Source organism: Mauremys reevesii, linkage group 11 (assembly GCF_016161935.1).
Source record: "Mauremys reevesii isolate NIE-2019 linkage group 11, ASM1616193v1, whole genome shotgun sequence".
In the NCBI taxonomy this organism is placed as follows: Eukaryota; Metazoa; Chordata; order Testudines; family Geoemydidae; genus Mauremys; species Mauremys reevesii.
The window spans coordinates 67,872,267-67,888,708 of NC_052633.1; the positions used below are offsets into that span (position 1 = coordinate 67,872,267).

At 41.5% G+C, this 16,442-nt stretch overlaps 1 protein-coding gene across 9 annotated transcripts in view; it reads left to right on the forward strand.

Moving 5' to 3' along the window:
- CLASP1 (cytoplasmic linker associated protein 1) overlaps positions 1-16,442 on the forward strand; it is a 261,914-nt gene that overhangs the window by 24,187 nt on the left and 221,285 nt on the right. For all 9 annotated transcript variants that reach the window (XM_039493734.1, XM_039493735.1, XM_039493738.1 and 6 more), the window contains exon 2: positions 1,192-1,677. In XM_039493734.1, the coding sequence (XP_039349668.1) occupies positions 1,483-1,677 (195 nt within the window). In that variant the 5' untranslated portion in view covers positions 1,192-1,482. The remainder of the gene's footprint in view (positions 1-1,191; positions 1,678-16,442) is intronic.

A 16,442-nucleotide genomic window follows, 5' to 3' on the forward strand; every position in this document is an offset into this window, starting at 1 on the left:
CTAAGTTTGGATGTTATTATTAGCAAGTAAAAAAAAATAAAAAAATCCCAGATTCTTACCTGCCTCCGATTTTTAAAGAAAAGTGGCACCTGTAAAGAGAGCACCTCAGGGAAATTGTACGTAGTGATGCTGGCTTCCGCCATTAACAGCAGCATGTGGGAGACCGAAGCTAACGGGCAGGGATGGTGGTGGGGGGAGTGTTCTTGCTCCCTGGGCTAGTGGAGATGATTCATTTAGTTATGGAGGGGGAGTGGCAGAGAGAGGCTGCAGCTGCTTGTAAAGCAAGATTTCCAGTCAGCAGCCTTAGCCTGGAGGTTCCTTGACATACTTCACCAGCTTGTGTTAAGATGCAGAAAAGCCCTGCTGAAAAGGAACATTTAAGGGCACACTCTGCTCTGTTACAGAGGTGAGAATCCAGAGTTATGCCATGGATTATGCTGCTATAAATCCCCAGTGAGAGCAGAGTTTGGCCCCTGAGTTTTCTTTATGGCCCCGCTTACAGGATATCTCAAACAGTATTAGCGACACCCCATTTTAAACATTATGTTAGTAAGGGGATAATGCTATTTCCCAGGCCAGCATATTGAGGGCTAAATGGTGTTAGCCAGTTTACAAAACTATGCTGTAATGTGGCTCATCATAGTTTGATCCCTGGAAACAATGTTTGCATCTTCTTAACAAAAGCTAGCTGTCTGTGGTTCTGGCTCCTGCTGTTTGACCTGTATTTTAGACAGGGCCTAAAGTATGATACAGATTCTGACGGCAATGATGGTTGAAAGTTAGCAGTCAAATGAGATCCAGATTTCTTTCTGTGCTCATTTCTTAAAACAGACACGGTTTCTCATTGACTGATGGCCCATATCGTGGGATCATCGCTCTACCGTTGAGGACAGACAGAATACACTGAATTCTCATCAGCCCTTATTTGAGACCCAAATTTGTTGGATCTGTCACTAAAGCTGCTTCTCAGGGGACTGATGGAGAACTGCCTTTTTTGAAATATAACCTAAGGTCTTATTCCTAACCTACCTAATGCTGTCTGTTTAAAAAAAATCCTAGTTATACCATTTGTATCCACTTTATTACATCTTTATGTCCCTCAGATGAATAACCTATTTTGTGACATGCTTTTGATTTTCTTCATATTTTATTTGTTTAACCTAAAATGCTGTCTTATTTCATTTCTTGCAGAATGGACTGCTGAACTAGGAAATATTCCAGACCCAATAATACAACATTGCTGCACCACTCGCAGCTTTATCTATTACTAGTTATTTAAATTGGACTTTTAATATCCTACCAGCTGCTCTTCAGACACACATGGTGCATTGTTGCCATTCCCAGAATTGCATCTTTGAAACCCAGGCCCTCAGTAACCTTCATCGAACAAAGAGGCGACCTACAGGATACATTTATAGTGGGGGTTTTCAGACCTACTGCCCTCTAGCTTTATTCTCGCCGGTGCTGTATTTCTAGCACACCATGGAGCCCAGTATGGAGTATTGCTTAGCGCAGGTGCTTCAGAAAGACGTTGGAAAGAGACTTCAGGTTGGCCAAGAATTGATAGATTATTTCTCAGATAAACAGAAGTCTGCTGATCTTGAACAGGATCAGACTATGTTGGATAAAATGGTTGATGGACTTGCCACATCTTGGGTAAATTCCAGCAATTACAAGGTAAGATCTGCTTGGGGAAAAGTGATTAGAGTCTAATACTGCTTCAGTCTGGCAAGTCATATTGTCTTATTTGTAAGGAACTTCCTTTAAACAGTTACGTAGTAGAGTCTTGTTCATTCTCACTTGTTCTGCAGACTTCATCATAGTCCTACTAAACCCACTGTTCTCACCCCATTTCTCAATCAAGATTTTGTAGCTGATGCTGTAGTCAAGGACCCAGGGTACTAAGACTTCATTACTTTAACAAACACGTTTACTAATATTTTGTATTTTAAATCACAACTAAGCTTTTTCCCAAATTGAATACTGGGTTACATTCTGCAATGAGATAACTTGGATTGTTTGTGTAGCTTGTTCATTTACTTGGGGGATTTGGTCATCTCCAATAGTTGTCTTATTGTTAACAGGAATTAATGAATTTGTGCTGTATATATTTGAAATATACTACTTGATTTTATTGTAAAATATGCCTATAAGCTGCCAGTATTCTTTCACTCTTGCATAGAACAACAGCTAATGTGAGTTTTACATTATTAACTGTTTTTATAATACATGTCAGTGTATATTATACTTAATAGCTGAAGAGGGGATACAATGGCTGAATGAGCTTTCTGTGTCAGAATTTGCTACCATTTGTAGTGATGTCATTTGGGGGATAGGAATGGGTGGTAGGACATGGAACTCTACATAGCAATCAGTCACCACTGTCCAAGGCCTATTTGGCCTTTGTGTAACAAGTTGGTTCTCTAAGTGAGTAAATGTTACCATTACAATTTGCACTAGTTAGCTTCCTTGTTGGGGCGAGTCTCAGAGAGCAAGGATAGGTTTCCCCCAAATCATGGTTGAAACGCATTGGCCAGCCTGTATGAGAAATTTATGGTGCTTCTGTTGTGGATAACTAGAGGACTTTGCTCAGTTCTCATGAGAATGAGATAAAAAACTCCTATGGAGACCCAGAGCCTTGAGTGAATTCACCATGATTCACTCTGCAATTATTTGTGTCCTTTGGCATTATGGAGAGCCTAGAATACCAGTTGCAGGTGATCCAGAGTTCAGTGTTTTTCCCAACTCCATTTCAGTGTTTGTTTTCACAGAATTTTTGATCTGGCAACGGGTGCAAGAATGCAGCACTTCTCCATACTTTACACACTTATCCAATAAGCTGCATTTTTATGCCTTATATACAAAAAAAAAGTGTATTTGTGCAACTGAATTTTGAGTAAGTTTTGGTCTGGCACTGAGCATTTGTGGTGGAAGCTGAACTTCTTTCCACCCTTAGCATGAAGAAGTTATCTAAAAAGTCAGTGGAATATCATTTCCAGTTCAAACTATAAAGACATCCTGATACGTGCACGCTATCGTCACTAATGGGGAACATGTACTGTTATGTGAGGGTATAGCATGCTTTTTCCTTCTTGCTAAGTGGTTCCTCATCTATCATGTTATCTTACTATTGAAGATGGAATTCACAGATACTGTAAACTTGGATTTATTGTCAAACTTTTGCTGTTTGTAGGGGTTTTAGAAATTGATACAGGTTATGTAGATACATAAGATGTGCCAAGTTCAGCATTAAGTTAAAATGCAGAGTAAGAGATTTTTTTTTTTAACACGTTACAGTAGCTTTTTTTCCCCCTTTACCATTGGAATGTGCGTTCTCGCAACTTCCAGCAAGGAATTTCATGGGGATGAGAGAGGCAGAAAAGGTAAATAGGTCATTGCACCTCCAGATAGTCTCACATTCTTTATGACTTCACATTTGAAATATGTAAATTTCCTTGTTGAGGGAGTGCCTACATTCAGTGTTTGTCACTAACTGTTATGGAAACTAATGGTTGACATTCACAGTAGAATATCAGGCTTGGAAGGGACCTCAGGAGGTCATCTAGTCCAACCCCCTGCTCAAAGCAGGACCAATCCCTAGACAGATTTTTGCCCCAGATCCCCTAAATGGCCCCCTCAAGGATTGAACTCACAACCTTGGGTTTAGCGGGCCAAGGCTCAAACCACTGACCTATCCCTTTAGAATATAGCTGCTAATTAAACAAAGGCCCTTCAGCTAGAGATGGTGACTGGAGGGCCTTTTGCAGTGGTATGTGCATTTGGATGTTTGCTTCACCAGACTGCACCATCGCAGCGTACCACCTCGTTGTAAATATTGCCCAATAGCATACCATATATTGTGGTATTGTGGCTCCCTGTATTTGAATTACCACCTCCCTCCTTGTTGGCTGCTTGGAGGGATCATAGGAGCTCAGGTTCCTTTGCTTAGTGCGACTTGCACATAATGAGATGTGTGAGGGAGACCAGGGGGTGCTTCTGATACCTGATCAAATTCAGGGACTCTTCTAAATAACCGCAGGTTACTTTTCACTGCCACAAGTAGCCATCTGGAGATTTGACTGGAAGTGTTTGGTCACTGTTGAAGAAGCCATATATACAGTGTGTCTGTCTCTTTCTCCCTCTTGCTCCATCCCCAAGTCTGGAAGTGTCTATTTAAAGCAAAGACTGAGACTATATGGAAACAGAAATTCAGAATTGCTGTTCCTTAACATTTCATTAATAAAAAGGATGGTCTCAAGCTTAGGAGGGATTAGAGTAACTGATCCAATAGCATAGGGAAGTGTGTGTAGTTTACTCATAGCTGTGACCTGCGCACAGTATTGCTTGTAACTAAGCCTGACAGTCCCCCCAGTATTTCCATTTGATAATTGGGGAAACATCAGCACACACTGGCTAAGTGGCTTTCACAGGGCTGCCCAATTCAGAATTCAAAACAATGACTCCCAACTGCCAACGACATAACAAGAGTAAATCTATTTAAAGAGAGGATTTAAGTTCCCTCTTGGAGTGCACAGGCCTCAGCTGTTTAATACATTTTTTTTTTTCAAAGTGTGGCCTTGTCTACACAATAGTTTGTGGAATCCTTCACTTTGGCACCAGCCAGAGTACAGCACCACCCATGTCAGAAGGTTGTAGCAAAGAGTGGTGGCTGGGGGAAGGGAGTGTATGGCTTCAGTCAAAGTGTCATGCCTAAAGTAGTGTAAGTAATACCCAAACTGATCTTACAGCATTTAATCGGCTAGTCTGTTCTCTACGAGTGAGATAACAAACTGCTGCATGCCTTTGTGAAGTGTAGAAACCCTCTAAATCAATTCATGATGGCTGATAATCTTCTATAAAAGGACATATGATGGATGTCCCCAGGAAGAAAGGCACTTGGGGACTCTGTCCAATGCCTTCCTTTCTCCACCGTCTAGCATGCATTGCCATTAATGCTGCGGCAGCTAGTAGATGTGGGAATCTGTGACTACACAAACCTGTGGCTGTGACAGATGAACATCCTTGGGGACAGAGACACTGCATATTTAATAATTTACATGTCAGAGGATGTTGTGAACGCCAAGACTATAACAGGGTTCAAAAAAGAACTAGATAAGTTCCTGGAGGATAGGTCCATCAATGGCTATTAGCCAGGGTGGGCAGGGATGGTGTCCCTAGCCTGTGTTTGCCACAAGCTGGGAATGGGCGACGGGATGGATCATTTGATGATGACCTGTTCTGTTCATTCCCTCTGGGGCACCTGGCATTGGCCACTGTCAGAAGACAGGATACTGGGCTAGATGGACCTTTGGTCTGACCCAGTATCACCACTCTTTTATATTCTTATATACTATGTAAAGAGAATTACATATGAACTAGCCGGTGTCTAAAACACAGCATAGGAAGACTGGAACAAAAGACCATTGCATGGGACTACCACAACCCCCAAATATTTTTCAGAGTCTCTGCTTTCCAGGATAGAGTCCTCCATTCTGTACTGATGACCTACAGTCTTTGTTCCTAGATGTGTTTTAATACGACTAAATGCAAATATATACAATTTGTTTGCTTGCGCTCCGTTTACCAAGCGATCCGGATCCCTCTGAATCAGTGACCTGTCCTCTTTGTTATTTATCACTCCCCCAATTTTTATGTCATCTGCAAACTTTATCAGAGATGATTTTATATTTTCTTCTAGGTAAGGGATCGGCAGCCTTTGGCCCGTGGCCTGTCAGGGAAATCCTCTGGTGGGTGGGGACGGTTTGCTTCCCTGCAGCATCTGCAGGTTCGGCTGATTGCAGCTCCCACTGGCCACGGTTCGCCATTCCTGCAGATGCTGCAGGTAAACAAACATCCTGACCCGCCAGCAGATTTCCGTGACGGGCCACGTGCCAAAGGTTGCCGATCCCTGTTCTAGGTCATTGCTAAAATTGTTAAATAGTGTAGGACAAAAGAACCAATCCGTGTGGGACCCCACTGGAAATGCACCATCTCAAAAATGATTGGCCATTTACAATTACATTTTGAGACCTACCAATTAGCCAGGTTTTAATCCGTTTAATTTGTGGCATGTTAATTTTATATCATTCTAGATTTCAAATTAAAATGTCATGTGGTACCAAGTCAAATGCCTTACAGAAGTTGAAGTATATCATGCCAACACTCTCCCTTTTATCAACCAAACTTGTAATCGCATCAAAAAAGATATCAAGTTAGTCTGACAGGCTCTGTTTTCCAGAAACCCATGTTGATTTGCATTATTTACATTTACCCTCCTTTAATTTATTGAGTCCTCTATCAGCCACTCCATCCTCTGGATTCTTCCTAGGATGACAGTTCAACATCTAGCCTGCATCAACCAAAAATTGTTACTGCACAATGGCTGCTCATTGGCCTTTGTGAAAAGGTATGTCTACACCTAAACTGGTACAGCTACAATGCTTCAGTGTGGGTGCTACCTACGCCAGTTGGAGGAGTTCTTCTGTCGGTGTGGGTAATCCACCTCCCGGAGAGTTGGTAGTTAGCTTGACAGAAGAATTGCAGTGCAGTGTATTTCTGTGAAAGTCCTTTATGTGAAAAGGGCACATTAAATTATTCTTGCACAACATACTACAGATAATAGCACAGTGCGATAGTGATCTTTGCTGGCATTTTTTGGCCACCTATATTTGCAGTGAAGATAGCTGCGTAGTGAACTGTGTCGTTCTCTGAACTCCTTTGAATTGTGCTAGGAATGTATGTTTGGGTTCAATTAAAGGAAGAAGCAGAGGGAACCTGAAGAAATAAAGAAACATAATAATTCAGATGTTCTTGGTAAAAACAAACAAGCAACCCGCAAAAGAAAATGCAGACCGTGGACCTGATCCTAGCCCCATTCATGCCAATGGGGTTTTTGCTGCTGACTTAATTATTCACAGGATTGGGGCACAATATAGCATAATTCAAATGGTTTCTAAATAGAATGTTTTTCTCCTTTTTTTTTTTTTTTTTTTAAATGAGGCGTCAGTTGTCCTCAAAGGGTCCAACTTCCAGGCAGCGAAGCGCACTGTGGCAGCCTTCAGACTGAATCTCTAGCTGAGCCTGTTGTGTCTAGGACATGGAACAGAATTGAAAAGTATTGCCCCAGAACTCCTAAGAGCTCTGAGGAGTGTCTATGAAGAAGATGCAACCCTTTCCTTTGAATTTCCTTACTTTCATCAGCTTAAGTTAAGCAGTTTATTTCAGCAGTGCTTTGATTTCAAATTTCTCCCCTCTTCTTAGTCTTATTACTGATAAAATACACTATTGGTTTTAAATGACTGAATAGTTTGTCCTGTTTAATGAAATCCAGCATATATGGTTTTGAATAGAAGATGTGAGCCGTGCTGAGTTGTATACCAACATCCTGCTTTGGATTTGTTTGTGTGCAGAGTTCCTGATTGTGTGGTTTTTTTTTTGTTTTTGTTTTTTTAAGCTCCCAGTTGATATCATTAGTTGCAGGGCATCACACTTTTTGAAATAAACGAATAGTGAAATACTATGGTGAATTTCTGTGGCAAGGATTCACTGTGTTAGAGCAGTGGTTCCCAAACTTTAACAACCTGTGAACCCCTTTCACTAAAATGTCAAGTCTTGCGAAGCCCCCCCCAAAAATGAGTATTTCCAGGGATTTTCTCCTTTACTTGAGTATAAATTATAAAAGCAGAGATCTTGGAAATATAAAATTTGTTTTTATGACATGCTTATTACACACTATTTATTAATTATTATTTATCATTACAGTATTTTTATTACATTGTGAAAATGGCAGCACTCTTCCAAGATCTCACTTTCGGAGCTTGTATCACTTTGAATAAGCCTATTATAAGACAAGGCTCCTATGTTTCATCAAGGAGTATCAAGTGTGAAACAGCATGAAGGTATTTAAGAAGCCAGCTCAAAGAGTTCCTCCTACACAAGCATTCAGGTCTTGAGCAGTCCAGGCAAACCACGCACGTGACAACAAAGCTTAAACTTGTTCTTCATAATAATTTTAAAAACAATACTAGCTGCCTATTTAATTTTAAAAACCGCAAAAAATATCCACCTCCCTTTCCAATTCTTATAAGGATTCTTAAATCTCCTCAGTGTGATAGATATGCTTGCTTTGATCTGCTTAGCTCTTGGAAGCCCAGGGGCTCCAGGCTCCTGGCCCCGTGATGCCCAGGGTTTCTAGGGACAGCTCTGCCCGCCATTAGGGATTTTTTTCCTGAGAACCCCCTGTAACATTTCGTGAACCCCAGTTTGGGAACCAGTGCGCTAGAGGGAGCAGTCTTCCACCTTGATTTGTCTGAAACATTACAAGATCTTGCTTAGTTGAATAGAAAAAAATAAATATGCATCTAAATTACATGTCTTTGTTTTTTTTAATTGTGTATTTGTGAATAATGTTCTGTTTGCCTTTGTAATTGAGGGGTAGAACAGATGGTGCAGGCTTAGTTTAAAGTGATGTCCATTAAAATAACTTAAGCTGATGAATGATTGCTCGCTATAAGTGTGTGTTCACTCTCTACAACATGACTTTCTTTTGTTCAGTTGAAATTCTATGGGCAAAACTTTGACGTAAGGAAATAATTACTGTGTTAAGACAATGAGTTATGGGACCTTCTGGTAGGTGCACTTTACTCAAAGTATCTTGTGCACATGGAAAGAAGAGACCATTTCGTCATCTGTGAAAAGAGCAGATTGCAGAGGGTTTATGAACAGTCACATTCAATAGCCCTTCGGTCTTTGGGTGTTGAACAATATATAAAGACCAAAAACATCCAGAACATATTGAGTGATTTCAACCCTGAGGGCCTCATAACCATGAATCCACAATTACCTCTAGAGCAAAAGCCTGAGATGGACCTTATATATGGAGACCAAGAGACATGGGATGTGGACAGTGGAGGAAGAATGTTCCAGAGCTCTTTGTGGACGGAACCCAGGCTCTGAGCTTACGGCAACTTCTGTATGCGGGGCAGGTGTCCATCCGAAAGGAGGCTGAGAGATTTACAGATCAGTCAACACTTTGAGTTGCACTTAGAAGCCATTCTGGAGCGAGTGCATTCTGGAGCGAGTTCCATTTCAGCAGTTACACCATCACCACGACATGTTCTGGTCTTTCCTTACCTCTATTTATAAAGCTGCCCAAAGTGGGGGACATTATGCTATAGGTAGCATATGTTTGGTTCAACATATTTTTCCTTTGGACATTTGAAATAATTAATTCCCAAAACTCTTTGCGTACCAGTTGGTCTAGTCAGTCCTCCTTCCACCGCTGTTTGTGTGGTTCCTGTGGTTTAGGCTGCCTGTCTAATGCTATGACTGTACCCAGTAATCTGATCCAGTTATGGTGCAGCTATTACCCGTTGGTATCAACAGTATGGGGAGTGTACTGGAGGGTGTGATGCAGTATACTGGAGCTCTAGCAGCTGGACCAGGTCAGATTTAATATTGGCTTCAGCCCTTCACATTCAGGACAAAAAATAGTCGCCTATTAAGCCAAGTCATGAAGCAGGCCTTTCATATAGGTTTTGCTTAACTCCCCAGCTAATGCCAAATATACATTGCAGCAAGGAGATTTTTCTTTCAGTGGCTGCTTGTGGTGGGGAGGGGTGTGAGGATTGTCAGGGTTGGGTACTAAAGTGTTATAGCTTTCACATCCATTACGGATGTGCTGGTTGCAGAAGGTGGAAAAACAAGCTGTGATTCTGAGCAGACCAGACAACATTTTTTGGTGCTTTTCAGATGCTTGCCAAGGTGTTAGGAAATCAAATCTGGATGGGAGTAGCCCATGGAATCCTGGAGGAGGCAAGCATGGTAGATATTATGCCCTTCCTCTTTGGGTAGGGTTGAGCTCCTGGGAACAGAACTTTGCCCTAATTGATGGCCTGTTCCAATAGTAAGTTGTGTATAATGAAGCCCTCTCAGAATCAGGCCCTTAGATTCTCTGTCAGTAAGAATTGACTTTTTTCCCCCGAGGCCTAGTTACTTAATGACAGGAAAAGATACCTCAAATGTTCCTGTGTTGATGATGCTCCGATTAAAACAGCTCAGTGATAGCCAGTAGAGTTGATTATTTTAGAACAGTATACCTACCTTAAAGGCAACTGCCCTGACATTGTTGATTAGTGAGATTATTCTTTTATTTTAAATGTATATAATGCCTTTCATCCCAAAGGATCCCAAAGTGGTTTACAAATGAATACAAAAACTAGGTATAGGAGTCACTTCACTCACCACTGAAATGCAGCTACTTCTGGAGTAAAACTCAGCAGTCCTCTAAGTGCCAAGTCACTTGACTGGCTTGTGTGCCTCAGCACTGGTTCTTAGCACACAGCAAGACCATGCAGGAAGTGAAGTATACTGCATCCCACTGAAACCATGATTCTTTGGAGTTCTAAAACAAAGCTGTGTTTGAGTTATCCAAGTGCCAGAGCAAAGATTCCCAGTGATCCAAGTGTGGCAAAACAAGATAATTTTTCATGGTGCCACTGGGAGTTTTGCCTGAGAGAAAACTTCAGGATTGGTCCTTAAATAAAACTTTTTTAAAAGTAGCTTCTGGGCTGATACCAGGTGTGGGAACTTTCACATCCAAAAGGAACTTTTTGAGAACATTTTATAAATGACTGAAAAATAGGGTTTGTTTGTGGCCAATTCTGCCATTCTTTCTTTTTCAGGTAGTTCCATTGAAATCTATGGAGATGCTTCCATGTGTAAGGTCTAGCAGGTTCTAGCCCAGGAAGTGGAAGTGGCAGGACAATATTAATGATGGCATTGCTGCCACACCAATGTAAGAGAATACATTATTGCCTGCACCTTCAAGGGTTGAAAACCCAGTGATATCACTTATCAGAAAGAGTGTATTTTACATCCCGCATACTTTGAAACTACTGGGGTCATCTGAGGAATGGGGGGTATTCAGTGTAAATGAGTTTTATCTTAGAAATCAGACTGTTCTGCTAATTGAATTAGTTCTGGTAAATTAACAAAATTCTAGCACATCTCCAGAAAAAAATTACATACTTGTTTGCCTGAGTATTCAGGATGCTGCATCCAGTTAATAGCAGCTAACATGGAGGTCTCATGTCTGTCTGGAGCCTTATTGCAAAACCAGGGATAACTGCATATCAGATGATGTATGGCATGAGCTTCAACTCTTAACACTCTAGGGGGGATTCATGTTTGACCACTCGTGCTCAAATAATGGCTGTTTATTGAAGTACTCTTTGGAGGTGAACCATGTGCTGGTTTTTTGATTGTTGATGTGTGCCTATCAGCAGGATGGTGGTTTGAGGCAGGGTCTTTCAGAACCAGAACTTCTGTATTTCAGGGTAGGGAAGTATTGAGTTCTGTAACTCGTTCACGTTGGAATAAGAAAATGCAATTTGAGTTTTGCTGCCTTTTAGAGTTGGCCTGACTAATACCGTTGCATCCTTTTCCTGTCCTGAGATAAAGGGGTTAACAATTACCAGTCAACATATGTGCATGAACGCTCCTATATCCGAACAGTTACAGTGCTGTGGGTGGAATGATCCTGCAGTGTATACTACAATAGTCCCCAGGCTTTCCCAATTAAGATCACAGGGCGTGATAGCAGTGTAGCTTTCCTGTTTAATTATGTGTAGGCTTGGAAGGATTAGATTTTTATTGATAAATGTCAGTAAACGCCAGTTTCACTGTGTACACACAAACCAACAAAATTAATAATTTGATGATAATAGAGTAGCTGAAATTTACAGATATGAAAAGTAAGAAAAATGTTGCTTGAGAACTTACTAGAGTTTGATTTAATATACTTTGTATATTTTGACATACAATGTTGACAATTTTGTGTTTCAAGGGTTATAAAGGTTTAACTTTTTGAATCTTAAAGTCTGCTGCCTTTATGGGGAGGTCAGACAATAATTATTTCCCCACAACTGTGAAAATTTAAATAGAGAAAAATGGTTAAAAATAAACATTGATATTATCCACCAAAATGATACAAAATAAAAATCAAATTCTGCCCAGCCTAATTATATGAGAAATTAGCAGCAGCACGATCATTGCAACGTACACTCAGGGATCAAGGGGCCATTACTTTGTCACTCAGTTATGTACGCATATGCACTGCATGTCCTTAAGAAGGAATCTCTTGCAGAATAAATCACTGCAGTTTGGAAAACTTAACTGCTCACAACTTTCAAATTGTAGCTAAGTTTGTGGAAAGCTTCCTCATTAGGTTTCTATCATGAATTAGGCCATTCCTGTTTGCTTGTGTATGTTTTTTCAAGTATAGAGTTCCGTGTAAATTGCTATTGTGTAGTGCTTTTGCACATGTGTTGTACCCACAGGTAAGAAAATTCAGCCCCCCCCTCTGGATCTTACAGTTTCAATAAGAGAGAAGATGGAATGGGCCATGGGAACTTTTCCGAAAGCTGGTCTTTTCTCTCTGTCCAGACAGCTAAGACTCCCCTCCTGTCCTCTTCCTCTCTAACATACCTGACGCCCTCCCCCCAAGTTCATGCAGAACATTACTGTCAAGATCATTTCCCCGGCTCATCAACAGGCTCGTTAGTCTGATGATGTCACACTGCTGTTGTGAGCCGTTCCACTGCGTCAGATACAAGCTTCTTGTTCACCTTTAAAGGAGCCGTCACAACTCTACTTATCTGTTCTTGTTATTGATTGCATGACCCAAACCCTCTCCAGTGATGGCAGCCTCACCCACCTGTTCATTTGCATCTTTCATCAGCACCTTCGGTCTCTTTCATGACTTCCTTATTCACGGAGCACCCTTCCCAAACTGTTGTTGTTTATTGTTTGTATCACCATAGTGCCTAGGAGCAGAGTCGCGGACCAGGACCCCATTGTGCTAGGTGCTGTACAAATCCCAAATAAAAAGATGACCCCTGCCCCAAAGAGCTTAACATCCAAGTGTAAAACAAGAGACAAAAGATGGAGACAGATTGGGGAGAACAAGGAAACGGGACAGGGTTGGTCAGCATGAATAGGCAGTGTTCTCAGCACACCAGGAGCCTAACTGTTGTTGAGTTTCTTTGTCGGAGTTGCGCTGAAGGAGAGTTTTAAGGAGGGCGATGAGGTAGCTTTGGGGAGCTCCTCTTAAGGGGTGAGAGGCTACAGGGGGGTTAACATTTAGGTGCCTGGGTGGGTGATGGAGGCTGGCATCATGGGCTGATAAGAAGTTGACCTCATGATGGTGAATGAGTGATAATAGGCAGGGTGGGGATAGGCCATGAAGGGCCTTGAAAATGAAGACAAGCAGCTTATATTTGATATGATAGAGTAAGGAGCCAGTGGAGGGGTGCAGTGAGGTGGGGGAAGTGAGATGATGAGACCCTGGATGAGAGTTTTAGCTGTGTGGATGGATAGGAAAGGCAGGTCCTGGAGAGGAAATGCAGAGGAAAATCTGTAAGATTTAGACATAGCTTGCCATAAAGCCACTTCTTCAAATCTCTCCTCGAGACGTACTTCTACCATGATGTCTATGGCAAACGATAATGACTAGGCAGGTGGTCAGTAGGCATTACTGAGATCAGTGATATATCTTGTTTGTTTTAAAAAAAAAAAAAGTGGCTCAAAACCTGTGAATCATGCTCATAGCGGGTGTGTGTAACTGTGTGTGCCTATGAGCGTTACCCTCACTCTCCCCCATTTCCTTCATTTGTTTGTTACATCTCCTTGTTGCTTCATGTCTTAAATTAAATTGTACATTCTCATGGTCTGGGCTGTCACACACATCGTGTGTTTGTGTGGCACCTGGGATGGTGCATCCCGCAATCCCGATCAGGCCTCTGGATGCTGTAATATTACAAACAGAGACATGATGGAGGACAAGAGGCATAAGACCAAGGGCTAAGGTAATGTAGCCTGTAATTCATGTACAGTTTTTTTTTTTTTAACCAGGCATGAGAGAGAGAGAGGCAGACAGACAGCATGACAGCTGGGGTTCTTGGGGCAAGCTGAAGGAAGGGGTTTGCGGAGGAGAGAGAGGGTGGCCCTTCCATGTATGAAAGCAGCATGAGAGAAGCCACAGAAACATGAGTGGGAAGGGAAAGGTATCAGTAAGCTCTCATGGGAGGAGATGGGAACTGAAGTGAAGTCAGGGGCAGAGCTAGGCTGAGCAGTAATAGGGTTGGGAATTTGAACTCGATACTGAATGTGGGGGGAAGTCTCTGATGAGAGTCAGAGCAAGTTTTGATGGAGCATATTGGGTAGGCTGGAGGGGAGAAGACATTCCAGTAGCAGAAGTGTGAGAGAACCAAAGCATGTGCAACAGTTTTGCAATGGGGACTTTGGGCAGGTGGTGGGTTTTTGAGATGTTACAGAGAGAGAGAAGCAACAGGATTTTTTAATGCCTGGATAGGGACCTAGAGAAGTGTCTCTGAAAATGCACCAAGGTAGCGGGTGAGTGGAATTACCCATGTGAGGGGGAGAGGGGAAAGGGCTTGAGGAAAGATAGACAGTTCTATTCCTAATATGGCGGGATATGCCAAGGAGATGCTAAAGAGGCTGATGGGACGACGGGGTGCAGGAGAGACAGGTTTGTGAGTCATCTTTGTGGGTGAGGTAACCCAGGGAGTGAGTGTTGGAAGAGAGAAGGGGGGACTAAGGACAGACCCCGAGGAAGAGTTGTTGCAAGAGTGCTCAGGAAGGCAGGAGTTGAGCAAAGAAGCCAAATTCATGGAAGCTCAAGGAGAAGACTCCAAAGGTAGCAGAGATCCAGGGTGATGAGCGCAGAGAACATGGTTTACATACAATGTGTTCGTTTTCCTTCTGTTTATTTCAAAACTAGTGGCAGTTTCAGGTGACTTGTGTCTCCGAGTTGAGAGAGGAGGGTGGTGAAATCTGGTATTGGTAGCTGCTTGCTGTGGATCAGAAAGTCAGTCAGAATGAGCTACTCCAGCTGCCAGATCGGATTTCTGGCATACGGTAGTTTGGGGAGTGACTCTGGGAAAAATACCTTTAACCTGCCTTTCGTGCAGAATAGTACACGTGGGGATGGGACCGGGGTAAGTAATGTACTTCATTTACAGCCGGACCATGCTGCCGTCGAAGTCAGAGGCAAAACTCCCACAGACTTCATTTGAACCAGGATTTGTACAGCAGGCAGCAGCTGCTCTGTGAATAGCACACCCCAAATGCAGGCTGCCCGATGAGATGTGATGTCATGTTCAATGTACAATCTTAGCTCAGTTAAAATAATTCTAATATATGTCTGTAATCATTTGTTTAGGCTTAACTCTGAACATTTGTAGCAGCATGTGTGACATTGTCTCTGGCATGCATGTTTGTTTATAAGGATCATTTGAATTACGGTTCATACAATGCTTCTTTTTAGGGAAGACATTTCCTTCAAGGCTAACTCTTCATAGTAGATAATAAAGGCTAACTAATCTGATTTACTTTATTGTTACAGAATTCAGAGTTTTGTTATTGAATTTTATAGTGATCACTTGTTTTTTTTTCTTACTGTAAACTTTTGAACACTTAGCTCCCTGTAACATTTTTGGGGATTTTAGAATAGGAACATATTGGTCCATTCTTTTTTCCATCCAGTTAATCATTTGTTCATGGTAAAAATTCACACTAACATGCCAGTTATTGTGGCATTGAGTTTTGGGTTTGTTTTTTTTACAGAACACAAGATAGTAGAAATATTTCCATATTATTATTTTAATTCCCATGGAAACAAAAAACTGTTTGCAACCCAAACACATGGGCTGATAGTTATGAAAACCTGAAAGAACCAGAAAACGATGACAAGCAAAATGAAATCAACTTATGTGTTTTCTGTGATCGGGGAAATACTAAAAGTTGTGTGTTTGTATACAGTTTATAATATAACACTGTGTGTGTATCCCTTATAGTTTTGATCGTCTTTTTTATTTTATTTGAAGTCTTGTTCAAATCAAAACTGGCTGCCTTTTTGGAAGATAAACTTTAGTCAAACACAAGGTATTGGGCTTAATACAGGAGTAACTTGTGACATTCTATGGCCTTATCTAATGGTCACTTCTGGCTTTAAAATCTATTAATCCAACCTGGTGAAAGTAACACGGGATAAGGAGATTTAGTTTCTGAAAGATCAGATCCGTAAAACTGTGTGGCTTGATGATAACTGAATGAGTGTCTCTTTTTTGTTTTTGTTTTTTTAAAACTTTTCTTCTGTTCTACCTCAGCAGTAATTAGTCCTAACATTTTCCTTGTTTTCATTGCCCTTTGTGGATCAATGTCCAACAATGGGAAGGGGATTCCTGCTGTCTGATTCATCCCCTCCCCATTCTGCTTCAAACCAGTTCACAGTTTAATATATTATGGGCTGGATTCTGATCTCAGTGAAATATTGAGGGTAAATTGGAGTAATTCCTCTGACTTCAGATGGATTACTCCAGATTTACACTAGTGTAACAGAATCTGGCCCTGTCTAAATTAAC